The sequence below is a fragment of the Strix aluco genome, chromosome 24 (genome assembly GCF_031877795.1).
Source record: "Strix aluco isolate bStrAlu1 chromosome 24, bStrAlu1.hap1, whole genome shotgun sequence".
Lineage (NCBI taxonomy): Eukaryota > Metazoa > Chordata > Aves > Strigiformes > Strigidae > Strix > Strix aluco.
In genome coordinates this window covers 9741806-9769500 of record NC_133954.1, presented here as the reverse complement: position 1 = coordinate 9769500, position 27695 = coordinate 9741806, and the positions used below count along the sequence as shown (strand labels likewise).

The window sequence follows — 27695 nt, the reverse complement described above, 5'->3', positions numbered from 1 at the left end:
GCACATCCCCGCGCCCCCAAACCCGGGCACCCCGGTGAGAGCCCTGGGCAAGTCCCGGGTGGGAAACGTGACCCCCAACCAACCCCAAACTCCTCCGAGGCGCAGCACTTGCTGCTGAGAGCAAAAGCTCAAGCAAAGCACCAGCAGGTCCCTGAGCCCGGACTCAGGGTGCTCTGCAGCTCCCCAATGCACCGCGCTGGGGCTGAGCGACCTCAGCACCACTCGGGGGGACTCGGGGGTCTCCCCATGGCACAGTGGGGTCAGGGCCTGACTCTGGGGCAAGCGAGCGCTTCCTTAGGGGCGACGGCGGCCCCGGCCGCGGGTTTGCAGGGAGGTGCTGGGCACTAACAACCTCAGCAGCGTCCTGGCTCCTGCCCCGCGCTGTGACACCCCCAGGGCCACCGTCCAGCCGGCAGCAGAGCCTCGGCCTTGGGCTGGGGCCAGCGCGGCCGAGCCGAGGCCTGGCACGACGCAGCTCTGGGATCTGGCACGGCGTGGGGCCTGTGGCCACCGGCTTGGCACCAGCCAGCAGCTCCAGGCACGGCCGGGCTGGGGGCGTCCAGCCAGGCTGGGGGGGTCCAGCTGGGCTGGGGGGGTCTGGCCTGGTTGTGGTTCCAGCCGGGCTGGGGGGGTCTGGCCGGGCTGGGGGGGTCCATCCGGCTGCCCGGGACAGCACAGGGTGGCACCCAGCGCACCCCAGGGTGGCACCCAGCACCCCTCGCTCTGCAACGCGCATCCCCGAGCGCACCCCCGGGCCCGGGGCGCATCCTGAGAGCGCGGGGGGGGCTCGGGGTGACTCCCCGCAGCGCGCAGCACCGCGCACCCCCTCCCACCCGCCCCCCCGAGCGCTGCGCCCGCCGCGCAGACCCGCACTAAGACCCTGCGCGCCCGCCGCGCACCGCCCCTTCCCCGCCGCCCGCCCCCCTGCGCGGAGGGGAGCGCGGCGCTGCGCGGAGCAGTGCGCGGCGGCGGCGGGGATGGGCGGCGCGGCGCTGGCGCTGGCGGTGCTGGCGGCGGGGCTGTGCGCGGCGCAGTACGAGGAGTACAGCGTGCGCGGATTCCCCGCGGCCGCGCTGGAGCCGCTGCAACGCGCCTACGCGCGGGCGCTGGCGCAGTACGCGGGCGCGCAGTGGGCGGAGAGCGCCCGGGAGCTGGAGGCCAGTCTGCGCCTCCACCGCCTGCTGCGCGACAGCGAAGCGCACTGCCACCGCCGCTGCGCCGCGCCCGCGGAGGGGGACCCCGCGGAGGAGCCCCCCGCGGAGGGGGACCCCGCGGCGTGGGAGTGGGAGCGGGAGCTGCAGCTCTTCGGGCGGCTGCTGCGCCGCGCCGGCTGCCTGCGCGCCTGCAAGCGCGACCTGCCCGTCTTCCAGCTGCGCTACCCCCCCGCGCAAACGCTGCGCGACTTCCAGCGCCGCCTGCCCTACCAGTACCTGCACTACGCGCTCTTCAAGGTGAGGCGGCGGGCGCGCAAATGCCGCGCAACGTGGCTCGGGGCGGGGGGGGAGGCGGGCGGAGAGGGAGTGGGGGGCGTCCTGTACCCCCGTCCTGCCCCGCTCCAACCTGCGCCTCCTCCTCTACCTGCGCCCCTCCACTCGGCCCCCCCAGCGGGGGCACCCCCAGCCTGTGTCTCATCCTGCACCCCTCGTCCTGTACCGCCTCTGGGACACCCCCATCCTTCACCCCCCCCATCCTGCACCCCCCATCCTGCACCCCTCATCTTGCACCCCTCATCCTGTACCTCCTCTTCAACACCCCCATCCTTCATCCCCCCACCCTGCATCCCCACCCTGTGCCCCCATCCTACACCGCCAGCCTGCCCCCCCCCTCTCTGCCCCCCCTGAACCCAGCTCCCCTCTATCCTGCACCCGGCTGCCACGTGCTTTCCCGTCCTGCACCCCCCTTCCCATCTGGCACCCCCCCCCCCGGCTCCTCCATCCTGCCCCTGCGCCGTGGCACGTCACCGTCATCTGGGATGCATCAGGCAGGACGTGAGGGGCGCCCCCGGGACTGGGGGCCCCTGTGGTTGTGTCCCCCCACCCCGCCTTGAGTTGCCCTGGTCCCCCAAGGTCCCGGTGGCCGGGCAGTGCGTCACCTGGGGAGGGGGACACCGGGGCTGCCCCGGCCGAGGGGCCCGAGCTGGCGGGTCCGGTGCCGCCAATTGGTGCGGGACACGTGTCTGGATGCTCCGTCCGGGGACGCGCTCGCTCGGCTCCAGGTGCAGACGTGGAGGGAGGTTTCGAAGGCGTCGATTGCCCCGGGGGGACCCTGCTCTGGCCGGGGACGCTCCCTCCCCAGGCGCCGGTGCTGGTCGGGGTCCCGAGCTGCTGGTGGATCCTGCTTTAGCACTTAGCGCCGCTGCCCCGCTCCGCTGGCGGTGCCGAGGGACGGCCTGGCCGCATCCTTCATGACTTTTCCTCCTGCTTGCTCTGGCCAAAACCCATTTCATGGACAGTTCGTTCAACCCCCCCAGTCTCGCTCCCCTGAAGTTGCAACCTGAGAGCTCATGCAGCTGGGGAGCCGGGGCTGGCGCCGGTGCCCGAGGAGAGCGGGTGCGTGGGCCCAACCCACCCCGCGGGGACGGCTCCGGGCTGGATGTGGGGGTCCACGAGGGACCGAGCTGTCCCCGCGCCCACCACGGGCACAGGGGGGGTGTTGCTGTGGCTGGATTTGTCCATGGTCCCAGATCCTGTCTGTCCATCGCTGCGGGTGGATGGTTGGGCTCGGGGCTGGTGCTGTGCCCCCCCCAGGACCGGCCTCTGCCCCGCAGCCCCGGGCTCTGCGGGTGCTGAGCCCCCCGCGGCCGCAGCGCCGCCCCGTCTGCCCCCGCAGCGGGCTGCTGCACCGGCTCTGTCTCCCTCCCCAGTCAAATAAGATCGAGAAGGCGGTGTCCGCTGCCCACACCTTCCTGCAGAAGAACCCCAAGCACGAGATGACCTTGAAGTACCTGAACTATTACCGGACGATGCTGGACGTGGATGAATACCTGGTCGACCTGGAGGCTCAGCCCTATGAGGTGGGGAGGGGACGGGGCTGGGGTGCAAGAGGGGCTCCCCAGGGCTCGGGTGCGCCTGGTCCTGCCGAACCCCGAGGGAAGCGGCTGTCCCTCGCTGAGCCCTGGTCGCTCCCCTCCTGCCCCCCAAAAAGCATCTCAGTGGGGCCCGTGCTGGGGGGGGGGAGCAGGGCAGGGGGGTGCTGCTGGCGGGCTGCGGCGCCCGGCGGGGAGGTGAGCGGCACCCGCTTGGTCCCCGGCAGCCGATATTCGTGCGGTCGGTGAAGCTGTACAACAACGGGGACTTCCGGAGCAGCGCGGCCGACATGGAGCAGGCGCTGGCTGAGTACTACAAGGCCTACGAGGACTGCCTGGCCGGCTGCGAGGGCGCCTACGAGCTGCAGGAGTTCAAGGACTTCTACCCCGCCATCGCAGGTGACCGGGCAGGGGGCCGGGGGCCAGCAGGCTGGGGGTGGGGGGGGGGCGATGGGTCACAGCGCCTGATGCCTCCCCCCAGACCACTTTGTGAGCGTGCTGCAGTGCAAGGTGGACTGCGAGACGGAGCTCACCCCCAACGTGGGCGGCTACTTCGTGGAGAAGTTCGTGGCCACCATGTACCACTACCTGCAGTTTGCCTACTACAAGCGTGAGTGCCGGCGGGAGCGGGGGACTGTGGCCACGGGGCACCCCGGGGTGCTGCGGGGGTGTCACCCCCCATCACCCGGCGCTGCTGCTCCCGGCAGTGAACGACGTGCGGGACGCGGTGCGCAGCGTCTCCAGCTACATGCTCTTCGACCCGGGCGACGCCGTGATGCAGCAGAACCTGGTCTACTACCGCTTCCACCGCGAGCGCTGGCGCCTGCAGGACGAGGACTTCGAGCCCCGGCCGGTGAGGACCCCCAGCCCCCCGGTCCCGTGGCTCTGCCGGCAGCGGGGGGGCTGACGCAGGCCCCGCTCCCTCCCCGTGCCCAGGAAGCCGTGCGCTACCACAACCGGACGGCGGCCCAGAAGAAGATGCTGGACTTCGCCCGGCAGTACCTGCAGGCTGACGATGAGGTAGACGATGGCCCCGGCGTGGGTGCAGCCGGGCGCTTTTGGGGGTGCTGGGTGGTGCGGGTGGGTGCTGTGGGTACCCCAGGGCAGGGCCCTTCCTCGGGCGGGGGGGTCCGACCCTTGAACCAGCCCTGGAGAAGAGGCTGCGGACGGGGCCCCGCTGCCTCCTCCTGCCCGTCCCGCGCTGCAGATGGAGGTGGACGGCGGCGAGGGGCCGGCGGCGCGGGACCTGCCCTCTGATGGCGAGTTCGAGGGCGAAGGCGACTACGAGGAGGGCTTCTTCGCAGAGTGGTGGCAGGAGCCCAAGACCAAGGGGGACAAAGCTGACCAAGGTTCCTGATGCGGGGCTGGGGCCCGTGCTGCGGGGTGGGGGGAGGCTGGCACCTGCGCCCCGGTGCCACCGAGTCCCCCCTATTTTGCAGAGACCCTGCGATGAGCCAGGCGAAGGGGTGCCCGGCCCTGACAGAGCTGGCCGGCGGTGGCCCTGTGACGTCATCCCGGGGACGTCGGGCTTCGAGCTCCTGCCAGCCGCCGCGCAGAAACGGGCTCGCAGGGAAGGGCTGATCCTGCCTGGTGCCCAGCGGCAGGGCTGCCTTGGCCATTGGGACGTCTGCTGCCCTGAGCGCAGCCCGATTCCCCTCGGTGGAGCACCGGCACCGCCGAACCCCCCTGCCTGCCCAGGAGCCCCCCCCCGGGCCATCCCTGTCCCCGGTGTCCCTCCGCTCCTCCCAGGACCTGTGGACCGTGCGCCAGGATTGACCCCCATGTTGTCTCGAGGGTTTTGGGGGGCTGCCCCTGCTCCGGGAGCAATGCATGGTGCTGCCCCTCCTGGGGCTCCTCGGGGCTCCTGCTCTGGTGCCTCCGGCCCCCCGCCAGCCCCCAGAGTCCAGGGTCCCTTCGGGGTGCCCGGGGCTACCGCGGGGCTCGGGGTGTGCTGGTGTCCCCGTGCCGCTGCGTGGCTGCAGCCTGGTGAGGCTGCGTCGCCTGTGCCCTGCGTGTGCCTTGAATTTTCCCCACACCAGCCCTCTGTAGCCTTAAGCTCCGTTAATTTAATACTTCCCGACTTGCACAGTCGCTTTTTTTTTTTTTTATATTTACTGGTGCTGAACTTTTAATAAAATCCGGACCGGTCTTTTCACAGCTGCCTCCACCTTGGGGCTCCCTGGGGCTGGGGTGTTCTGCAGGAGCCGGCCGCTCGGGTGGGAGCGGGAGGATGGGCTGGGGGGCTGGATGCCCCCATAAAGTGGGGGAGACCCTGCAGGGGGGCTGAGGGGGCTTGTGGGGCTGGGGAGGCTTGGGGGCCACGACCACACTGGGGGGTGTGTCCCCGCCTTGTGGCTGGGGGCAGCATGCCTCACCCTGATACGGGTGTTGGGGTGCGATGTGCATCAGCTGCTGGTGGTTTTGGGGGGGTGCATCACCCTGACACTGCTCCCTGGGGGGTGCATTGTCCTGCTGCTGGTCCAGAGGGTGCAGCCTGTGCCCCCGATGCTGGTTCAGGGTGGCAGGGGGGGACGACCCCCCTCCCGCCGGTGTCAGGGCGTTTTGGGGCCCGTTTCAGGGGCCGCCGTTGCTGCTGACAAGCCCACGCCTGCCCTGGGCACGGGGCGTCGGGCGGCCGCGGCCCTCGCTCCTCCCTGCTGCGCCGGAGCGTTCCGGCTGCCCGTGGAAGTTGGCTGCGAGGACTGAAACCGAGAGGCTGAATCACGGCGTTGGCCCCGGGGGAGGGAAGGGAAGAAGGGGGCGGCGGGGAGGCTGCCAGCACCCCACCCTGCCCTGCCCCGCAGCTCCCATGCACCAGGGCTTTCCCAGCTCTGCCCTTGCGCGGGGCACCGGGACGGGGGACGGGGCTGAGCCCCCAGACCCGCGGGCAGGGCTGGGGGCTCGGGGCAGAGCTAAGGGGAGGCAGCGCTGTGCGTCCCTGCGCCGGGCAGGGCTGTCCCGTCCCTCGGGAGCAGCGGGGTTTGTCACCGATGGGTCACAGCGACAGCCCGGCGGGGCGCGGCCGGCGGCGCTTGAGCCCGGATCAGCGGGAAGAGCTCAGCCCAGCGCTGGCGTCACGGCCCGGGGGGCAAAGGCTTGTTTATCTCCCCAACAAACCGGGCGAGGGTGGCACAGGGCCCGCGGGGCCTGCACCCCGCTCCGACACGCGCCTGGGCACAGCGTCCCCTCGCCAGCCCCAGGCTCACGTTGGGGCACACGGCTTCTTGCCAGCGCCGGGAGAAGCCCCCCCCAGCCCTGGGCCGGGGTCCCCGGGGTCCCCTCGCGGCTCCGCGGTCCCTCCCGTGGGGTCCGGCACTGGGGGTAGCAGCTCTGCGAGCGGCGCGTGACCCCGGCAGTGGCCCGGGCTGCGAGTGTGGCCACCATCCCCCGTGGCACATGGGACCGGCAGAGCCGGGCTGCAGGGGGGTGCAGGGGTGGGATGTGGGGGGGCAAGCAGGGACATGAGGTGGGATGCGGGGGGGTGAGCCTGGGTTACTGCCACGAAGGCAGCGCTGCTCTTCCCTGAATGCCCTGACCTTGACCAAGACAGAACATAAATGAGGTTTTGAGGGCCCGAGGGTCCCACCGCGGGCTGGGCCGTGCCCTGGTGCCGGGTGCTCCCCGGTGACGCAGGCGCTGGGTGACGGAGGCTTCACCCAGGGCTGGCGGAACGCGGCTGAGCCGGGACACGGCGGCAGCACCCGGCTGGACCAGTCTGGCCGGGGCCGGGGGTGACGCGGGCGGCAGCGCCCGAGCCCTCCCCCAGCGCCTCTCGCTGCCGGCTCCTGCCGCAGGTTCCCCGCCCGGGGGGGTGAAGCCCCTTCCCGGGCCCGGGTGATGCTCCAGGGCCGGACCCGCTGCCCGTGGGTGCTGCGGGGGACCGGGGCCACACGAGGGCTGCGATGGCGGCCTGGCCAGGCCGGGGCGGGCGGGGGGAGCGGGGGCACAGCTGGGGAGCCCCGAGCCCCCCCGCGCTCCGCTCCCCTCCCGGCCGGGTGCTGCAGCCCCGGGGTGCCCAGCCCGGGGGTGGGGGGGGGAAGGCGGGCGCTGCCCGGGGGGACACGCAGGGGCGAGGCCGCGGGGGGGCCCGAGCTCCCTCGCAGGGGTCGGCCTTGTGGGGGGAGGGCTCCCCGCACCCCCGGGGTCCCCGCACCCCACGTACGTGCCCGGGGGTCCCCGCCCCCCCGGGGCTGCCCCCGCCCTGCCCAGGTACGTCCTGGCCCCGCCCCGGGGAGGGTCCTTGGCCCCGCCCCCGCCCCGCCCAGTGACGTCACCCAGGTGGTCCCCCGGCCGGTCGCGCCCTGCCCCGCCCGCCGCCTCGCCCCGCCCACCCCGCCCAGCTGCCCAATCACCTGCCGGCGAAGGGCGGGGCGGCCGCGCCCCCGCCAATGGAGAGCGGATAAACACGTCCGGCGGGGGCGGTGCCCGGCGTGCCAAGGGCTTGACGGACGTGCGGGCGGTCCAATAGCGGTCCGGCGGGGCGCGGGGCGGGGCGCGCGGCGGGGGCGGGGCGGCGCGCGGGGCGCTGCTCCCTTTTGTTCGGGCAGGAGCGCGGCGGCCGCCAGTGTCCGCGCAGGGAAGCGCCGCGCAGGTGAGCGGGGCCCGGGGGGGCCCGGCCCGGAGCTGGGGGGAGGGGGCCGGGGCAACCGGGTGTCCTGGGCTGGGGAGCGGCCGCGCTCGGGCTGGGAGCACCCGTGGGTCCGTGCTGGGCGCTCCGGGCCGGTCCCGCCGCTCGGGGTAGGGCTCCGCGCCGGCGGCAGCGCCCTGTGCCCCCGCCCCGCCCCGGGAGCGCGGCCCGGCCCGCGGGGGGCCGCGGCGGGGGCGGCGGAGCCCGTCCTGCGTGGGGCCGGGCGGGCGGGTCCCCGGGGTGAGCCCCCCGCGGGCGGCCGCGCTGTCCCCGTCCCCGCCCGGTGCCGCGGGAGCGAGTTGGGAAGTTGCGTCCCCGCGCCCCGGTGCCAGGCGGCGGCTTCGTCCCCGGCACCGCCCGGAGTCGCGGCTCCGCGGGCGAGGCGTCGGGGCGGTGGCGGGGCTGCGGGCGAGGCCTTGGCACGCTGCTCCTCGCCCAGGTGGCCGTGGGGCTCTTACGTCACCCGTGGCTGCTGGGTGCCGCGGCCGCCGTGCCGCGAGTCACGCCCGATGGCCGCGTGCTGCCGGCGCCCGCTCGAGGCCACCGTCCGTCCCCGCCGCGCTGCCCGGGGCTGCCCCTCGCCCGCAGCCGGGCTCGCGGAGCGCGTGGCCGGGGGTCCCAGGGGGTCGCGGAGGGATCGGGGTGGCCTCGCGTCACCCGGGATGGCGGAGCCGTGGGCACGCCTTTGCTCGGCGGGAGGGGGTGTCCCAACCGAGCCCCCCGGCAGCAGCTGACAGCGGGCACCCGCGCCGGGAAACGCGGCGGGAGCGAAACTCGGGTGTTAGGAGAGGACAGAGCACCCTAATTGCGTTAGCTGAGCGATTAGCTTAATTAATCAGGTTTGCAGCACGGATGAAAGGATAATGCTGAAACATTGCTGGGAGTTGCCCCGAGAGGGAAAACGTGGGCTGTCGTGCGAGCCACTTGGCGAGACGTTTGTGCGGCGAGAGGAGCGGCAACGCCGGCCGGGAGGGCACGGCCGCTGGCCGGGGCTGGGCCTGGGTGACCCACGCCGCTGTCCTGCCCGTGCGGGGGTGACGGCAGCTGCCTTCAGCCGCGTTCCTGTGCCCCCTTGGCTTTCCCGCGATGCTGTTGGGGTGCCTGGGTGAGCCCCTGATACTCCCCGTCGGCTTCCCTGCGCTGGTGGGGGCTGAGGATGCCCCGTGACCCGGCTGGGCGCAGCCACCGCAGCTCCCGCCCGTGTCGTGCTGGTTTGGGCGCTGGTCCCACTTGCCAGCCCCGACACCCGGCGGCCTCGTGTCTGTCTGTCTGTCTGCCGGCGGGGAGCCGGGGGCGAGGCGTCTCGCTGCCAGCTGCCGCGGGGCTGGAGCGGGGCCGGGGGCGTTCGCTCCGGGCTGTCAGCCCCATCTGGGGGGTGCAGTGCCCGCAGGGTCCGCTCCTGGCCCCGCTCTCGGGGGCAGCCGGTGTCCGGCCCAGCCGGTAACAGCGCTGGGGAGATTTTAAGGTCCCTTTCTGTGTCCTTGTTGGTGTTTTATCAGTCGGCTGGAAGAGCGTGGGGTACCCGCTGCAACAGCCTTTGCACATCTGAAGCCTGTAATTGTTCATCGCTTTGGAGGATTTCCATAAAGTATTATGAAAAACCCATTTTACTGCTAATTTGGCTTAAACAAGTTGGCCATCAGGACGGGAACGCGCAGAGCTCCTGGCATCAGTGGCTGAGGGGGGTTTTCCGCTCCAGGGCTGGCTCCTGCGTGGGCGCTGGGGGAGATGTGGGTCCCCAACGCTGGCGGGGCGCCGGGGGCAGGTGGGCGGCTGCGGCAGGGCCCTCGCGCCCAGACAATGACGGTTCCAGTCCATTGTCTGGGCGATGTGGCGCGTCCTCCCTGGCTCCAGGAAGCGCCCGCGTCCCGGTGGGGCCGAGCCGGGCTGCCGGGGGGTGCCGGGGCCCAACACGCCAGTGATCTGTGCCTCATGGACCACCTCAGCAGAGCGGGTGGCTCGTGGCTTGGCTGCAGCCGGGGACCTTGGAGGATTTTCCCTCTGGTCCCAGCGCCGTGTTTGGGTGTAATGGTCAGCGCTGTCCTAATCCCATTAACTCTCCCCTTTGTTTCCCCCACCTGAAATCCCTAATCAGCTCTAGCAGCTGGGGCAGGCAGTGGGGTGCAGCTGCACGGCTTTTTCAGCTGAGGCTGTTCCTGTGACGATGGTTTCCCTTCGAGGCTGTGGTTTGGTGTGGGAGCACTTGATGGGATTTGGCTTTTTATCGCACTTCCAGATCTCCGGGGTTTAAGCCGGCGCTGCTGCCGGGCGCGCTGCCGCTCGCAGATGGCAGAGCCTTTGGGAGCGGAGCTGCCCTTGGCCCCCGCTTCGCAGGCTGGGGAAGCGGAGCCTCTTTGCAGAGAACTCGCAAGACTTTAATTGCAGCATCTGTACTGAGGCTTGTGCTAGTCTGGAAGGTTTAAATTAGACTGGCTTCTAATTAAGAGAAGTTAAAAAGAAATTTAATTTCTATTAAATCAGTACCAGCCTACCTTGGACTTCAGCTTTTACCTTGGTTCCAGTGGTGCTTTCCCACCCAGCCGGGGTGTGGGGGGCACTTGGCATCACCCAGAGCCGGGGGTTGGGTGGTGGCTCTCAGCCCCATGAGACCGTGGAGTGTCCCAGGTCGGTCTGTGTGTGCTGGGGTGGCAGCTCGGGGGGACACCAGGGCTGCATCGGTGTCTTGAATCGCTGCAGCGTTCTCTGCTTCGTGAGGGTTGGTTTTACCCCCCTTCCCCATGGACACTGTGTGGCAAAGCGGTGGGGGACGGGGGGGTGTGAAGGTGCAGGTACTCCCTCAGGTCTTCAAACTTGACCTAAGCAGCAAAACATCACGTCTGTGCTTAAATTGGGTTGGCTTTGGAGCCGCGCAGGTGCCTCGATGGGCAGAGCTCCTCGCCCCCACCTCTGGCGTGGGAATGCTGCACGGCTGGTCGAGGGCTGCGGGGGGAGATGGAGATGTTTCTAATTAGGCAGAGGTTTGAAATACCCGTCTAAATACGCTGGCCCTGATGGGTTGTGCTGTGGCTGTTGACAGGCCCAGAGGCATTTCGACGTGCCTCAGTCGCTCGGCTCCGCGATGGCTTCGCAGACGGGGCCGGAGCCTCGCGCTGTGCCTGCGGATGCCGGGGCTCGCCGGGTCCCCCCGCCACGGCTGCGCTTGAGCCCAGCGAGTCCTCGGGCTCCTTCCAAGACCCCGCGTGGGGGCCGGAGCTGGCGGCGGGGCGGGGGTGGAATGCTCGCTCGGTGTTTTCCAAATATCCCACGCCCGGGTGATCAAACCCGCAGGAGGCGGGGAAGGCAAGGGAGCGGCCGTGCCCTCCCGGGGGAGGCACAGACCCTGTGCCGTGGGGCACCCTGTGGTGCGGGGTGCGCCGTGGTCCCCCCCGTGGCTTTTGGGGGTGGGTGGCTGGGTGAAGCGCCTGTGCTTCGCTGGCGGGGGAGAGACCTTTGGCTGCTGGAAGGAGCCCTGCCGTAATCGCTGTGACGCGCGGGCAGAGCCCCGGTGACAAATCATTAACTTGCTCCGACAGGCCGGGTGCTGACGGGTGTTGGTGATAATTTCTTGTGAAGCATCTGAGCTTTACAGATGTAATGCAATGGGATGGAGAAATTAAGCCGGGGCTCGGCAGCCCCGCGTCCCTCCCTGCCACCTCGGCTCCTCCAGCAGCACCGGGGCCAGGTGGCAAAATCCCGCGTTCCTGGACGTCATGACTGGAGCTGGGAACAGCCTGCCAGCCTCAGAGCCTACATTTAAAGCCTGCAATTATCATGTTCTTAAAGGACAACTTGTTCTTTGTGCTCTTTAAAACAAAATAATGATTTTTTTTTTTTATCCAGATGGAGTTATTGTGATTAATTGCACCATACCAGTTCTCCTTTCCACGGACAAGTGGCAAGTTCCCATCCTTCCCAGCTGAGTTGCTAATGAGATCAGCAAACTCCAGTCGAGGAGGGGGTGTGCCCACATGGGCCCCCCCGATCCCGGTGCCCCCGCGGATGGCAGCGTCTGTGCCAGCAGCTGGGGACATGGGGAGGGGAGATGCGCTGCCAGGGACCCCGCGATGGTCCGAATGTCCCTGGGAGAACCCTCCTGGGGCCGGGGCCCTGCCGTGGGGCTCACCCCACGTGGGCAGAGCCAGCCACGCACGGCACAAGAGCTGTGAGAGGGGGATCTGATCCCAAATCAAGGCTGGTGGATCAGTGCTGTGCCTGTGGGGCGGGGGGGGGACGCTGGGCGAGCCGGGGCCGTGCAGGGCACGGTGTGGGCAGCGGGGCTCCTCGGGGAAGCCCAGGCCGTGGTGCAGCAGACGGGGCTTTGGCCCAGCTCTTGCACGAGTGCCAGGTGCCCGTGCGAGGGCTCGGCCACCCCGCAGCCTGCTGCCGGAGGGTGGGTGTCGTGCCCGGCGCTGTGCCTGCCCTCGTACCGGGAGAGCACTTGATGGATAATGCCTTGTCATTTTGTGATGTGAAGTGCCAGAATATTACAGCCTGGACTTGGCGTGTGCCAGAGCTGTCAGCAGCTGTTAATTCGGGTGAAGGCGAGGCACTTCCAGAGGCTCGGGGAACGTGCTCTGCTTTGATGGGGAGCAGCAGTTCAGCAGAGCAGGTTGCGGCGGAGGTGCCGCACTGCCGGGACCGGCTCTGCTGCTGGGAGCCTGGTCCTGCCACGCTCGGGGGACGCGGCTCACCCCAAATAACGGGAGCGGGGGCTTTGCACGGGGCTGTCAGTGGCTCAAACTTAACCTTGTCAGGAGCAGCTGAAAAATAAAAAGGGTTTTAGAGCCTCCTCCAGTGAGGGAGGCAGGTCTGAAGAGCGGCTCTTGCAGCCCTCGCTGCCCTCCCCGAGTGACCTGAAGTTGTCGGAGCTGGTGGGGCGGCCGGGAGCCGCTCGGGACATACGAGCATCAGCGAACAAAGGCCATGGGCTCCTTTGTGTGCAGGGCCCGGGCCCGGGCGGCCTCGCGCCGTTACAGCCTGCTTTCTAACAAGAGGCCGATCCCCCATCGCCCGTCTCCTCCTCATTAAACTTCAAGCTGCTCTCGTTCCCCTTTGAATCCTTCCACTTATCTTCACTGTAAAGCCCCATTGAAAGGGCTCGTGGTAGCGGGATCTGACTCTAATGCTTCCCATTGATGCTGGTGAGGTCTTGAAAAGCTCCTTTCTCTGCCACCTCCTGCCGTGCGTTCCTGCGAGGGATCCTCTTCAGAACCATTGAAGCTTTTGTACGCGCTGGCTCTTGCAGTGCCTGCGGGAGCTTCGTTAGCGGCTGCCCCAGCTTCGTTAGCCCTCGGTGCGACGGTGTCGCTTCTGGGTGCTGCTGGGCAGGGGCTTGCAGCAGTGGGGGACCTCGGGGTGCCCTTGCCCCGAGGAGGGCTGCGGTGCTGCGGATGTTGAGGCTGCTCTCCCCGAGCGGGTCGCTAATCCCCGGCTGCTTGCTAATCCCCGGCTGCTTGGGGAGGGTGGGGAGGACCGGAGATGGCTTGTGTGTAGCATAAGTGCTTCTAAAATAGAGTCTTTTCTCGCACTGCATTTGTTGAATTGCTTTAACTGCCTCTTTCCTTTTCCTAAAAGCCTCAGTGACTGTAATTGCAGTCCCTCGCACGCTTCCCGCAGCTGAGCTCACCCCTCGCACGCTTGCGGCTGCTGAGTGGGGGCACCTCCGGCGCTGCTGCTGCCCGTTCCCGGCAGGGCCAGGAAGGATCCGTGCAAGGACAGGGGGGCTGTGGGGGGCTGCGGGGTGAGGGCAGACTGGAGCCTCTCGCACCACCGACCCCCCCAGTCCTGCTGCCTGCTCCTGTGCAGCCCCTGCCTGGGACTTGGGATGTGGGGGTGCTCCGTGCCCCCCGCCTGCTCACTTAGGGGTGACCCCCCCATTGGGGGTCATGGCTGCTCACCCCAAGGGAGTCCCTGGGCAGGAGCTGTTTTTGCACGGAGCAGCGTTCGTGGCTTCCCCGCTGCTGTTCTGGGCAGCTGAGCCATACGGCTCTGTTCCGCCTGTGTGAGGCCGAAGGCTTCTCCCGGCAGCCGGAGGGAAGGGCTGGTCGGGCCCGGGGCTGCGTGTTTGCTGGAGATTTCCTCCCCAGACGGTGTCCCGGGGGAGCGATGCCGCCTGGACACTGATCAAATGGCTCTGGGGGCGGATGAGCCGCTGGCCGGTGCCTTAGAGCTGCGGGAGCTTCCTCTGCCTTCCCCGGCATTCCTGGCTGCGGGAAGTGGTGGGAGAGGGATTAACCTTCTCCTGGCTCTCCCCTGCGTGGGGGTGGCTGGAGCCCCCGCCATGTCCCACGGCTGAAGCCCCCGATGCAGCTCAGCCCGTTTCCCATCGTGGTGCTGGGGGCAGGCTGGAGGTGCTCCCCCAAAGCTGCTGTCCCCTCTGTGGGGTCCCCACATCTGCCTCACTGTTTCGTGGGGGGTTTCTCGATGTTCCCAGGAGTGAGTCTGGTTTCCCTGGGGTCCCAGCTCTGTGCAGGCAGGGGGGTTCAGCCAGGGCTCGGTGGGACCCCTCTGGGCTCTGCTCCCTGCTCTGGTAACAGCCCGAGGGTGGGGAGCTGAGGGTCAGACCCAGCAGTGATCATCCTACCCCTGCTCTGGTCGTGGAGGGGGCTCGGCCCACCCCGGCATCCCCCCTGCTCATGGCTCACCCCTCCAGGGCGGGTGTTTTCACATGTGCCCCAAATACCCCCTGCTTCTCCCTGCCACGTGAACTGCTGCGCTCCCCTCCACCGCTGGCGGGCGTCCTGCCCCACCGCAGCCATTCGCCACCAGAAGCGTCGCCCGTGGTGGGTCATCGGCTCCTGCGAGCCCAGGTATAACCTGCACCCCAGCCTGGGGCTGCCCGTCTTGCTCAGATCCTGCTGGGAAGGAGGGAGGGCAGCTGAGGATGGGGGAGAAGCTCCTGTCAGGCCCTGGGCCCTCGCTGAGTGACAAGCAGGGGACACTTGACACAAGGTTCAGAAAATGTCACGGCTCGCCGCTGGAGCGTCTGGTGTTTGCTCCACTGGCCCTGGCACCTCTGGTGCCGCTGGCCTCACTGGCTGCCCGCGGCCCTGAGCAAACCCCCCAGGGCTGCTGGCGGGTGATGCTCCAGGGGAGGGATGGGTCCTGCGTTTAACAAGGTGCCCGTGGTCCGTTCTGGGGGCTCGTGGGGAGGGAGAGCCCCCCAAGCCGTGTGATGCCCATCCCCGTGGCCTCTCTCCCCGCTGCTGCAGGGCCCCGTGCTCAGGGGGGTCTGACACGGTGCTTGGAGCCTGTCTGGGGCCGGTCACCCGAGCTCCTGCGGGGGCTCTGAGGAGCTTTGCTGGCTTTTGGTGTCCCTGGGGTGCTGGCGGTGCAGACAGTGGGGGTGGCAGGGGTGGCTCATGCATAATGCAGGGCCCTGTCAGAAGCTGCCGTCTGAGCTCAACTCCTGGAGGTTTGGAAAATTAAGTGTCTGTCAAGCGCCTGTAAATTGTAGAGCAGATGTTACCAGTCAACTGACGGCGCAGGTAGCGCCAGCGCCTGCTGCCAGCCCTGGCTCGCTGCTGCCCAGGGTCCCTGTCCCGGCCTGGGGGTCCTTACACCCACCCTTGGCTCCGCTCTCCCCTCATCCATCCCTGTCAGCTCCTGGCCAGGAGGTGCCACAGCTGGGAGGTGCCACGTCTGGCACCATTTCCCGCACCGCGGTGACTTGGCGGTGCCGGCAGAGCGCTCTCCTGCCCGTCGCGCTTCCTCGGGCGTGATTTGGTGTTGCTCTTCTCCGGCTTCCCGACGCAACTTGGAGGCTCTGCCGCCGTGGCCGGGGTGACCCAGCCGGGAGGACTGGCTCTTCCAAAGGCCGATGCGCCAGCTCATCGATTCCCGGAGGGGGTCTGCGGCACTCCCGGCCCGGCACAGGGGCTCTCCCGGCCAAACCCCGCACTGGCACGGGGTGGGGAGCGGAGCTGGGCTCGCCCCTCGCCCCCGGCACCGTGCGTCACGCACCGCCCTGCCGCCCTGAACGGAAACCCCGGCTCCTGCCCGCCTGCCCCCCCGGCCTCCATTAGTGGGTCCCTCTCCTGCTGCCTTATAAACATGCATTATGCACAACCCATTAAAGCCAGAGCAGGACTTAGTCTGCAGATTGCTGCTCGACAGCTCAAAAAATATTGAATTGACAGGAGCAGCGCCCTGCAGTGGCTCCGGGAAGGTGGCTGAGGGGGGGACAGACACAGCGGGGTGCAGGATGCCCCAGCCGGGGGGATGGGAGCATGGCAGGGGTCCTGCCTCCCCCCAGCCGCTGCTCCCCGGGAATGAGGGAGTGTGCCTGGGCTGGGATTTTTCCCTGTGTGGCTCACGAGGGCTCGGCCGCTCCTTGGGAACAGCCGGCAGCGCTGGGGCGAGCCGCGCCAAGCCCGTGCGCGCTGGGCCCTGCCGTGCCGCCCCACGCAAGCCGCGTTCTCGGCCACCACCCGACGCCCTGACTCAGCCGCCGGCATGGGGCTGGTGGGGGGCTTGTGCCCCCTTCCCCTCGCTCCCCTGAGGAGGGTGCTGGGCCCGAGGCTGCCGCACCAGCCCGGCTGGTCCCTGCGAGCCCCGAGCTGTGCCGGCCGCGGGAGGGGAGCCGGGGGTGCGCGGCCGCCCGGGTCCAGCTCACTGCATGAATCGGGGCCGGTGGAGGGGGTGATTACGCCTCTGGTCGGGAGTGCGGTTGCTGCTGCACCCAGCTACGCCGGGCGGCAGCTGCTCCCGTCGCCTCTTATCGCCTCTGAAACTCTGACTCATCCCCAGCCCTGCGCGGCCGGAGGAAGGGGTAGAAATCCCGGCGGGTGCCGCGGCGGTGGGGCTGGCTGGATGCCGTCTCTGTCCCCCCATCCCGGCCGTGCAGCGGGGGCTGGATATGGGGCTGATGTCTCACAGCCCCACAGCGTCCGCCTGCCCCGATGAGCTCCGGGGTTAATCCCCGAGTGCTCCTGCCTCCCCGAATTAGAGACAAGGGAACCCCAGCCCTGCTCGCAAGCATCCTTTGCTGGTTTGCCCGGAGTTTTGGGGTGCGCTGGGCCGCCCTGTCCTGGCACCACGCAGCCGTGGTGCTCGGCACAGTGTGGGGAGTGCTCAGCCCTGGGCCACACCGTGGGTGTCTGTGGTGTTGAGCACCCATGGGAGAGCCCAGCCGGTGCCTTTGCCTGGTTATTTTTATGTGCTTTAGGAGTGTCCCAGACGGCTTCTAAAAAGGTTCGTTTTATTCTTGGAGCTCCAGCCTTCTGGCTGTCCCCAGCTCTCTGCCAGTCCCGTCTCTGGAAACTGGTGTTTATAAAGCCCGTGGGCAGCTGGGGGGGTCTGTCTGCGGGGTCCCTCCGTGCCGGGCAGAGCCTGCTCCAGCTTTGCCGCCGAGGCGGTGAGACGCGGCGACGGCGGCAGGCGCTGGCTGAGGGCTCAGGCAGCCGCGCGCGGTCTGCGCCAGCCGCAGCCGCGGTTCGTGTCTGAACAGGAGCAGCAAAGTGCTGAGCTGGGGGTTCGTCATCCCGGTGCCGCCTTTCATCTCGCGTGGGGGAGGAGGGCAGATAGCGATCTGCTGGGTCTGCGCGTGGGCCGCGCCGGGGTCTGCCGCGCCGGGGTCTGCCCTGCGATTCGGGGCAGGAGAGGGACGGGAGGGTGCTGCTGCGACCTGGGCTCTGCCAGAGCCGTAACTTCTCCCCTCCCTGCCCTGCAGAGCAGCCATGGAGGTGATGAACATGATGGAGCAGCCCATCAAGGTGACGGAGTGGCAGCAAACCTACACCTATGACTCGGGCATCCACTCCGGCGTCAACACCCAGGTGCCCTCGGTCAGCAGCAAGTGCCTCGGGGACGATGACGAGGTCTACGGGAAGCAGTACACCATCAAGAAGACGACCACCACGAGCTACTGCCAGGGAGGGGGCCAGGGCCAGAGCCAAGCGCAAGGTAGGGACTGCGGGGCTGGGCGCGTCTGGGAGCTCGGCTGCTCAGCTCCTGCCTCCCCCCTGAGCCCTGCTCCTTCTGGGCACTCCTCCACGCCGCCTTCCACACCCCGGGAGTTGTTGCTGCCTAAAATATGCTCCCTCCTGTCCTCCTTCCCGCGCCGCGAGGCTCTGGCGTAGGGGCGGCGCGCAGCCAGCCCGCACCGGTGCTGAGCTGTACACACACATCCGAGCGCGCCGGTGGGTTGGCTCCGGATAGGAACAGCTGATCCCGGCCCACGGGTCGGCCGTCTGCTCCGCTGCCTGCCTGCCCGCCTGCCTGCTCGGGAAACCTGTCTGAGCGCGGCTGGCAGAGCTGCCAGCCTGTGCCGTAAAGCCCCGCCGCCGGCCCGGCTGCTGCCAGCGCTGCGAGGGCGAAGCAGGCGGAGACGCAGCCCCCAAAGCCAAGGGAGATGCTTCCCCCAGCTTTAGCCCTTAAAAGAGGGCTGGTTTGCTCCGCTCGCCTCGGTGGTTCCCCCGTCAGCGATGGGCCCTGGGAGGTTTATTCACCAGCTCCCCTGGGAGGCAGAGCCCACTGGAGAGGGACGAGCCCCCCCGAGCGCCACCGGTCCCTGTGCACAGGGGTGGGACAGCGGGTGGCTGCTGCAGCGTCTCTGCCCCTCGGGTCCTGCTTGTCCTGGCATCCTGGATGGGGAAGGCTTCTGCGTCCTTCTCCTAATCCCTAGTGCCAGCTGGTCCCAAGTTGCAAATATCCTTAATTTTTTAATTAATGGGCCTTGTGTGACAACTGCCTAATCATGCTGCTTAATTGAGTGTTGTCTTATCTCTGGGCTGCTGTATCTGTTTACACTTTGAAGCACCGGCTCCTTGCAGAGCGTGCTGGGGCTGCTGATGTTGCCGGTGTCGTTGCGCTAAGCTCTTGCTCAGCTAATTGAAATTGGAAATCAGGGCTGGGAACACTCCGCGGAGAGAGCCCGGCTCTAACGCTGCCTCCCCATCTACCCCGCAGCGGACATGGAGGCTCAGCTGGCCATGACCCGGGCCCAGCGCGTCCGGGCCGCCATGTACCCCGAGACGGTGGAGGACCGTTCCCTGCTCATCACCACCCAGCTGGAGGGGCAGCAGACCAACGTCCAGCGCCTGGCCGAGCCCTCGCAGATGCTGAAATCGGCCATCGTGCACCTCATCAACTACCAGGACGACGCCGAGCTGGCCACCCGCGCCATCCCGGAGCTCACCAAGCTGCTCAACGACGAGGACCCGGTAAGGAAGCGCGGTTTGCCTGCGCTCGGCTCTGGGCTTTCCGCTGCCGGGCGTGCGGGGCGCGTTTCCCCGGGCATGGCAGCTCCCGCCCTCGCGGGGCTCCGTGGCCGCCGTCCGGCTGCTTCTCTCGACGGAGCTCTGGGGTCTGCCCGCCGCGTCTCCTCGCTGCCCGGGCTCAGCGCTCCTGCCCTGGCCTTGCACAGACGCCGAGCGCTTCTCGCTGGCTCTCGGCCCTCCAGCCCCCCCTGCCCGCCCCCCCCGCAGCGTGTCTGTGCTCCGCGGACCCGACCGTGTGCTGCCGACTGCTGTGAGCGGCAGCGCAGCTCCCGGAGCATCGTGGATGAGGTTGTTAAAAATAGCAATCCTCGCCTGCGCGGCCGTGCCGGCTCTGCCGCTCCAGCGCCGTCCTCCCCCGCAGAACGGGGTCCCTCCTGTCCCTGCTGTGACGGGCAGCAGCGGGACCCCCTCCCACCCGCTGGATTCTCTCCCCCCCCCAGGTGGTTGTCAGCAAAGCGGCCATGATCGTCAACCAGCTCTCCAAGAAGGAGGCGTCGCGCCGCGCCCTGATGCAGTCGCCCCAGATCGTGGCGGCCGTGGTCCGCACCATGCAGAGCACCAGCGACCTGGACACGGCGCGCTGCACCACCAGCATCCTGCACAACCTCTCGCACCACCGCGAGGGCCTGCTCTCCATCTTCAAGTCCGGCGGCATCCCAGCCCTCGTGAGGATGCTGAGGTACGGGGTGCTGGCGGGGGGTCCCGAGAGGACGGCAGAGCCGAGCCCTCCCTCCCGGGCTGGCAGCCAGGCGAGTGCCTGGGTGGGGGGCAAAGGAGGGGAGGGCTCGTGCTGCCCCGAGACGTGAGTCCTCCTTCTGCTGCCGCCAAAACAAGGGAGTGGGAGACCTTGACTGAGCCTTTTAGCCTGCGAAAGCCCCAGGGATTTGCTGCCTTTGGAGCCTGTGTGAGGGCAGGAGGAGGGGAGCAGTCCCCCACGCTGCCTTGTCCATGGAGACGGGGCTCAGGCTCTGCTCTGCCTGGAGGAGGAGGTGTCCCTTCCCCGAGGGCCACCCCGTGGCCACGTGGCACGGTGGCCTCGCACCGGGTCCTGCTGATGGGTGCCGGGTGGGAGTCGGGGCTCGGGGTAGCCCTGCGGGCTCCGCTGGCAGCCTGGCGAGCCCGGAGGCAGCTGCCCGCACTGACGTGGCTCCGTGCCGCCTGCCTGCAGCTCGCCGGTCGAGTCGGTCCTCTTCTACGCCATCACCACCCTGCACAACCTGCTGCTCTACCAGGAAGGGGCCAAGATGGCCGTGCGCCTGGCCGACGGCCTGCAGAAGATGGTTCCCCTGCTGAACAAGAACAACCCCAAGTTCCTGGCTATCACCACCGACTGCCTTCAGCTCCTCGCCTATGGGAACCAGGAGAGCAAGGTGGGCGCGGGGTCCTGCGGGGGGGGGTGGGCAGGAGCAGGGTGGTTGCCCAACCTTGCTCCTCGCAGCCACAGTCCAGGGGGCAGGGATCTCCCGCCGCCTTGGCCCATGTGCCCCCGGCCGCAGCTGCCAGCGGAGCGGTTGTGGCAGCCACAGCGCTGCCGCGTCTGACCTCTTGCAGCTGGAGCATCCCTGAAAGCGCAGCCTGGCTGGGTCTGGCCGGTAGATCGGCCGGGCTGGGTTTCTCCCCTCACTGCCCCAGGCAATGCCTCTGTCTTTGTTCTTTGGCTGCTCCGCTCCTGCACACAAGTTGTCCCGGCCTCATGCAGGGATTTGGCCCCTGGACCTGCTCTGACGCCGGCTGGGCGGGGGGCTGCTGCCCATCCTGCCTGTGGCGTGGGGCGAGGGACCCTGGTGTGCAGGGCTGGGGTGGCCGGGGGGGCTGTGGCAGTGCTCAGCCCCGGCGGGGGTGACCCGAAGCCCTCCTGCCTGCCGAGGGCTTGCACCTCCGGCCCGGCCCGTGTCCTGGCACCAGTCAGGGTGGTCCCGGCAGCCCAGAGCCGCCGCACGCCCCAACCCTGGCGCTTTTGTCTTGCAGCTGATTATTTTGGCCAATGGAGGACCCCAGGCCCTGGTGCAGATCATGCGCAGCTACAACTACGAGAAGCTGCTCTGGACCACGAGCCGGGTGCTCAAGGTGCTGTCGGTGTGTCCCAGCAACAAGCCCGCTATCGTTGAGGCCGGTAAGAGGGGCTGAGGCGGAGCCGGTGTCCAACAGGAGGAGGAGGGGGGTGGCAGGATGGTGCAGCTGAGGGTGCCGGCTCACAGCTGGTGAAACCACCCGCATGGGGCCCGGTTTCTTGCTCTGAAAGGCTCCTGAGGTGCTTTCCTGGCAGCGTGCGTGGGCAGGATCTGGCCTGGCTGGGACATGGCCCACGCTGGCCACGCAGACCCGCTGCCTCTCCCTTCCCCTCTCCGCTGGGGCAGCTTTGGGTGTTTCCCGACGGGCTGGTGTCTCCTTCCCTGGCAGGCGGCATGCAGGCGTTGGGCAAGCACCTGACCAGCTCCAGCCCCAGGCTGGTCCAGAACTGCCTCTGGACCCTGCGGAACCTCTCTGACGTGGCTACCAAACAGGTGAGTCTGCGGGACCCCGAGTCGCGCTTCAACGCGGCGTTTCAGAGGCTCCTCCGTGCCCGCGGCCGGGCTGCCCCTCGCCCTCTGCTTGTGCCAGGCTGAATCCAGAGCGACGTCCTTGTGCCGTTCCCGGTCCCTGTGAGCCGCGGGCGGGGGCAGCGCGAGGGGATGCCCGGCTGTGCCCGAGCCCCGCTGCCGCAGGGTTTGCGCGGCGTCACGGAGGCCGCTTCCCTTCTCGGGCTCAGCGGGACGTGGCCGGGGCTGCTGCTTGCCCTGGCTCCGGGGGCCCCGGCAGCCTGCCCGGGTGCTGCCGGCCTGCTTGGCCCGTCCCCGGCGAGGGAGCTGCTGCCGGAGCCGCTGCCGAGGCGGTTGGGCCCGTGGGGCTGAGCCGCAGCCGGCGCGAGGGTGACCCCGAGCTCTGCTCCAGGGTTGCGCTCCCCAGCCCTGGGCTGCCTCCTGATGCGTTTCCCATCTGCTGGGGCCGCAGATTAGCGCCTGATGCAGCGCGGAAACTATTTGGGCTGGCGTGTAACCATCAGTGTAACCATCCCTGGCTCTGCGGGTTGAGGGGGGGACGTGGCCACGGCGCCTTTAACTCCTTCCTGCCCCGCTGCTGGCTGCACGGCGGGGACCGGGGTCACCCCGGGAGCGCTCGGGGAGTGCTGGCGGGTGCATTGTTTGCACTTCCAGGCAGAGAAAAGCTGCTGGAGACATTAAACTCTAAGTAAAGCTGCACATGGCGGGAGCAGCTGGTGTCACGGAGAAGCAGCTCTGGCTGTGGGGGACGGGGAAAGGCGCGATGAGGGAGGACAAAGCTGCCTCTCCACCACTGCTGCCTGCTCGGGCCTGGGCAGAGCCCATCCCGGGGAGCAGCTCAGGCCCCCCACGCCCGGGCAAGAGACCCGGGACGGGTGTGGAGCTGCAGCCCAGCCGCTGGCTGAGCCCAGACCCGGCTGCGGGGGGGCTGATCCGACCTCCCGTTCCCGCAGGAGGGCCTGGACGGCGTCCTCAAGATTCTGGTGAACCAGCTGAGCTCCGACGATGTGAACGTGCTGACCTGTGCCACCGGCACCCTCTCCAACCTGACCTGCAACAACAGCAAGAACAAGACCCTGGTGACGCAGTCGAACGGGGTGGAGGCCCTGATCCACACCATCCTGCGGGCGGGTGACAAGGAGGACATCACCGAGCCGGCCGTCTGCGCCCTGCGGCACCTCACCAGCCGGCACCCCGAGGCCGAGATGGCGCAGAACTCGGTGCGGCTCAACTACGGCATCCCCGCTATCGTCAAGCTCCTCAACCAGCCCAACCAGTGGCCACTGGTCAAGGTAGGGGCTTAGGGGGGTGTTGGGGGTTGGGGGGACCCAGTGGCTGGGCTCGAGCGAGCCCCCAGCTGCTGGCCCGTGATGGGATGTGCTGCTCAGGGGGTCTGCAGCTGGTGCCGTGCATGGAGTGATGGTGGCTCGCTGCTGCTGCAGCCCCCTGGTCCCGCTGGGCCACGTCCTTGACGGCAGCTAATGGAGGAAACGGCTCCTGCCGCCGGTCGGCTGGAATCGATACTCGCCCCGGCCTCCCCCGCGGGGACCGGCCGGATCTGCTGCGGGAGGAAGTTGAAGTCAGCCTGAGCCATGGAGGGGGATGGGGTGGGACAGGCGGGGAGGGGGGCCCAGCTGCGGGTCCCGTGGGGAGCACGTGCTGCTCTGATCCGTGGTTGAGACGAGTCTTTCCTTCCCCCCTTCTCTCCTCCAGGCTACCATAGGCCTGATCCGCAACCTGGCCCTGTGCCCGGCCAACCATGCCCCGCTCCAGGAGGCCGCTGTCATCCCCCGCCTGGTCCAGCTCCTGGTCAAGGCTCACCAGGACGCGCAGCGGCACGTAGCAGCCGGCACACAGCAGCCCTACACGGTGAGTCCCCGCGGCACAGCCTGGCGCCCCAAAAGCTGGCCCGTCCCTGGGGCGTAGCCCGTGCCCGCGCTCAGGGTGGTTGTGCCCTGGCGTGGGGCGCAGCCGGCGGCTCCGGGGCCCCGGCTGAGCGTTGTCCCCCAACAGGACGGAGTGAAGATGGAAGAGATTGTGGAGGGATGCACGGGGGCACTGCACATCCTGGCGCGGGACCCCATGAACCGCATGGAGATCTTCCGCCTCAACACCATCCCTCTCTTCGTGCAGGTCAGGGGCTGGGGGGGACACGGGGGCTGCGTTTTGTCACAGCCCCATGGTGCCAGGGCCAGGGAGCCACGGCGCTGGGCTGGCAGCACCTGCGCGGGTGTCAGACCACTGCAGGAGCACGACGGCTCCTCGCCGGCTGCTTCACGTGGCCGCTGATCTCTCCTGACAGCTCCTCTACTCGCCGGTGGAGAACATCCAGCGCGTGGCGGCCGGCGTGCTCTGCGAGCTGGCCCAGGACAAGGAGGCGGCAGATGCCATCGACGCGGAGGGGGCCTCGGCTCCGCTGATGGAGCTGCTGCACTCCAGGAACGAGGGGACGGGTGAGTGCGGCTGGGTCAGGGCTTCTGGTGCTTCGGCGCCGCGCGACACCGGCGCTGAGGCTGCTGCCCTTCCCCTGCAGCCACCTACGCGGCCGCCGTCCTCTTCCGAATCTCGGAGGACAAGAACCCCGACTACAGGAAGCGTGTCTCCGTGGAGCTCACCAACTCCCTCTTCAAGCACGACCCGGCAGCCTGGGAGGCGGTGAGGGTCCCGCTGGGCGCCGCGACGAGCCCTTCTCCCTGGGGAAACGGGGGTCCCTGGCGATGGCCCTGTCCTGCCGCCAAAAGCTGCCGCTGCCACCTCTGACCAGGGCTCGGACGGGAGTGACCGGCAAACGGGGGGAGGCGGGGGGAGGCCGGGCTGTGGGCCCAGCTCTCCGGCAGCCCTGGGTCGGTACCCACTACCCGGGATGGGGCTGGGCACCACGTAGCCCCCGAGCATCGTGCACACGTGAGCACCGATCCCCTCTTCAACCGTGTCACCTTCTTTCGCAGGCTCAGAGCATGATCCCCATCAATGAGCCCTACTCAGACGGTGAGTACGGCAGCAGCTCTTCCTGCGGAGCCTCATCGTGCCAAACCAGGCTGGGTTTAAAACCCAGCAAAGTGCCAGCCCGGCCTGCCTGGGGGCGCTCAGTGCGGTGCTCAGCCCCCCTGGGAGCACCTGCAGCCGCTCCCCTGCGTGCCCGGGCTGGCCCAGGGGCTCGGGGCAGGTGGGTGGCCCTTGTGTCCTTTGAAGCCCCACGGGCCACACGCTGCCAGAGGGGGAGGACCAGACAGAGGGTGGCTGAGGTCTGGGGAAGCCTCTTGCCGGCAGGAGCTGAGGTTGCCACGTCCCTTCCCCACAGAGCTGGACCCCGGCTACCGCCCCATGTACTCGGGTGACATCCCCCTGGACCCCATCGACATGCACATGGACATGGACGGGGACTACCCCATGGACGCCTACAGCGACGGCGTCCGAGCGCCCTTCACTGACCACATGCTCGCCTAACCCCCCCGCAGCCCCCCGCCAGGTACCTGCCCCCAGGCGCTTACCGAGGGCGCGCTCGGCCCCGCAGCGGGGTGGGTGGTGGGGGGAGGCGGGCGGGGCAGTATCCGGCGGGGCCGCGGGGTCCCTGGCGCTGCCGCGGGGTCCCCGTCGCCCCGTGGGCTTGGGGGGCCCCTGGGCTCTGGTCTCCTCCAAAACCCCCCTCGGTCGAGTAACGGGAGCGCTCTCCTGCCGCGCGCAGGTGTTTTCTCCGTACAGAAGAGGGTGGCCCCAGAGCTGAGCATTCGCAAGAAGGACTTGGGAGACAGAAGTGCCTGAGAAGACAAACTTTTCCATTCCCACGAGAGGTTTTATTTTTCAATTATTTTTTTTTTTCTTCGCTGTGGGTCTGTGGAGAAGGTCCTTCCTCCTGGGACTGCTTCGAGCACCTACTGCCGCATCCAGCATCCAAGATACTGTTTCTGAAGCTTTAAAACACACAAACCCTGCACCGTTAGCGACCTTTCATTGGCAAAATAGTCTTTTCTATGAATATATATTTCTTTTTTATTTTTAATATGGTGCCAACGGCTTTGGCCGTCTTTAAGTTTGTGCTTTCTAACTTCCCCACTCTTTGTTCTGCGTGTTAGTGTTCTAGGAAAGGAATCTAACACGGGGAAACCCTTTGCTTTCTGCGAACTCTGACTTAATCAGGCCAATCCGGAGTTCGCGGAAAACACGGGGTGCCGTGTCCCAGGACCTTCGTTTTAGCCATCGGGGTGTCTGCGGTTTAATTCTTTCCGATCAGCCGTTGGGGAGCTGACTTTGTGTACCTGCCTATCCTACCATACCCATAGAGGAGTGACTCCAGCGTTAGGAACCGTGTCCTTGTACCGATCTCTGTTGCACATTTTAACCCGTTTCCCTTCTTTTTGGTGAGTGGTGTGTTTCTGTCCCCTCCTCCCTTATCTAACACATTTTTTCAAGAGGCTCTGGATCTGATGGTGGTTTTATGCTTCCACCGGAAAGGGATGGACAGTTACTGGAAGTGTGGTTCAGGAATGGAAGATTTTATTATTTCTGTAAGTTGTTTTTGTATAGACCAAAGCAAAGAATAAAATAACCCCCCCAGCCCCGTGTTGCCCTGAGCCTGTTCTTGTTTCGGCTGGGGAGGGGCAGCGAGTCCCCTTGGGGCAGCCGGGGTGAAGGTGGCCACCACCCTCCGTGGGCCTGGCACTGGCCGTTCCCTCCTGTGGGGCGGAGTGGCCTTGGGCATGCTTGTCCCCGTCCCCTGCACCGCTGTGCCCGGCCGAGGGCTCAGGTGGTGGCCGCGGGGACGATGCTCAGCAAGGTCCCGGCCACCCGCTCGCTGCCCCGGCACCGCAGCCCCCGCTGCCAGCCCTGCCCCCGGACTCGTTGCCAGCCTAGGTCGTTAGCGTGCCGGCTCCATCCAGGCGCCTGGCTGCTCTGGCAGGAGGTAAAATCTCCCAGTAATTAAGATGTTTGTTCATTAGGCAGCATCACCGGCGTCTCCTCTCTGCGCAGAGCTCACTTTAACGAGCTCGGGGGGATGAAGGCGCCGGTGGGGAGCGAGCCCCAGTGATCGATGGAGCGATGCTGGAGGCCACGTTAGAAAAGTGATTTACTCAGTGAAACCTGGTTCCTTCCTTCCGCAGCTTCGTAGCAGGGACAGATGGTGGGAGGAAATCTGGGCTGAAACACGAACTCTGGCAGCTGCGCCCGGGAGGGCGAGGGGGAAGCTGCGCCGGGCGCCAGGCAGGGACCCTGCTGGGAGGTGGAAGCTGCTCCCGAAGTTCTCGGGGGGTGCCTGTCCGCTCGGTGGCCTGGGGACGGGCCCACGCCAGGCACCGCCGCCCACCCGGGGCTTTCCCACGGCACATTTTTGGGCGAGGTGGCACGGGCTGAGCCCAGAGGCAGGAGGTTGCCGGCAGCGGCTCCACGCGAGGCTGCGGGCAGGGCCGGGGCTGCGGGTTTTGCCTGCTGGGGTGTATGTGCCAGGGGATGGAGGGGCAAAACACGGGTGCCCCCGGGATGCCCACATCCCTGTCCCTGGGAGGGTTTGTACCTCTGCCCTGTGCATCCATCCGGGGTGGGGGCTCCTTGGGCACAGGAGGGGGACCTGGAGAGAGGAGCTGGGTCACACAGCGATTGTTGCATCGGTTCAGTGAGACCCCCCCCACCGTGACATGGGGAGGCAGCTGGAGAGCCAGGACCCCAGCCCCGACCCCCCGTCCCCAGGCTCTACCCACGGGGCGATGGGGGACACGATCAGAGGGACCTGGGAGCAGTCGCAGCCGTTCCCGCTCGCTGCCAGCATCGGCCCCTCTGTCCTCGCTCGCTCGGCTCTGCCGCCCTGCCACGGAGGGAGGTGGGGGGGTGGGAGGTGGGTGCCCACCTCACGCGGGGCCCAGGCTGCTGCGGAGCGCGGGGGGACGTGAAGGTTTACGCACCCGTTGCGTCGCGCCGCGGCTGGTCCTGGGAGCAGCCTGGGCTGGGGCAGAGGCAGCAGGAGCCTGGGAAGCGGCTCAGGGGAACATCCTGCGCTGGGCTCAGCCCCGCGGCAGCAGCTGAGCGCCGGGGATGCGGCCGTGCTTCCTGCTGCGGCCCGTGCCAGGACCGGGGACGAGCAAAACAACAGCTGCTTTCCGGGCAGAGCCGAGCGCGTTTCCGGAGGGCAGCAGGGCCGGGGCAGCTCGTGGGCTGGGGCTGGGGGGCCAGGGCCCGCTGCCTGCTGCAGCCGCTGCCGGACATGAGACGGACCCGTGACAGGCAACAGGAATAAGCCCCGGGTGCTGCTCGGGCTGTGCGGTGTGGGGCAGCAGCTGTGCACCCAGATCCGC

The 27695-nt window shown here is 68.1% G+C and overlaps 2 protein-coding genes across 3 annotated transcripts; both read left to right on the top strand.

The window, feature by feature from the left end:
* Positions 1-959: 959 nt before the first annotated feature.
* P3H4 (prolyl 3-hydroxylase family member 4 (inactive)) lies at positions 960-5180 on the top strand. 2 transcript variants are annotated; one of them, XM_074849820.1, is made up of 8 exons: positions 960-1451; positions 2864-3013; positions 3253-3424; positions 3507-3635; positions 3733-3878; positions 3962-4045; positions 4233-4374; positions 4465-5180. In XM_074849820.1, the coding sequence occupies exons 1-8, from the start codon at positions 978-980 to the stop codon at positions 4476-4478; spliced, it is 1311 nt and encodes a 436-aa protein (XP_074705921.1). In that variant the 5' UTR covers positions 960-977; the 3' UTR covers positions 4479-5180. The 2 variants fall into 2 exon arrangements, 1 of the variants encoding a protein (XP_074705921.1); XR_012626312.1 differs by having other exon boundaries at positions 3962-4374.
* A 2356-nt stretch (positions 5181-7536) lies between these two features.
* Positions 7537-25963, top strand: JUP (junction plakoglobin). Its single transcript, XM_074849565.1, has 15 exons — positions 7537-7616; positions 17323-17555; positions 18561-18814; positions 19312-19550; positions 20040-20241; positions 20840-20984; positions 21272-21375; positions 22365-22703; positions 23125-23280; positions 23425-23544; positions 23714-23864; positions 23945-24066; positions 24360-24399; positions 24713-24880; positions 25097-25963. The coding sequence occupies exons 2-14, from the start codon at positions 17330-17332 to the stop codon at positions 24856-24858; spliced, it is 2244 nt and encodes a 747-aa protein (XP_074705666.1). The 5' UTR covers positions 7537-7616; positions 17323-17329; the 3' UTR covers positions 24859-24880; positions 25097-25963.
* The last annotated feature ends 1732 nt before the right edge of the window (positions 25964-27695 follow it).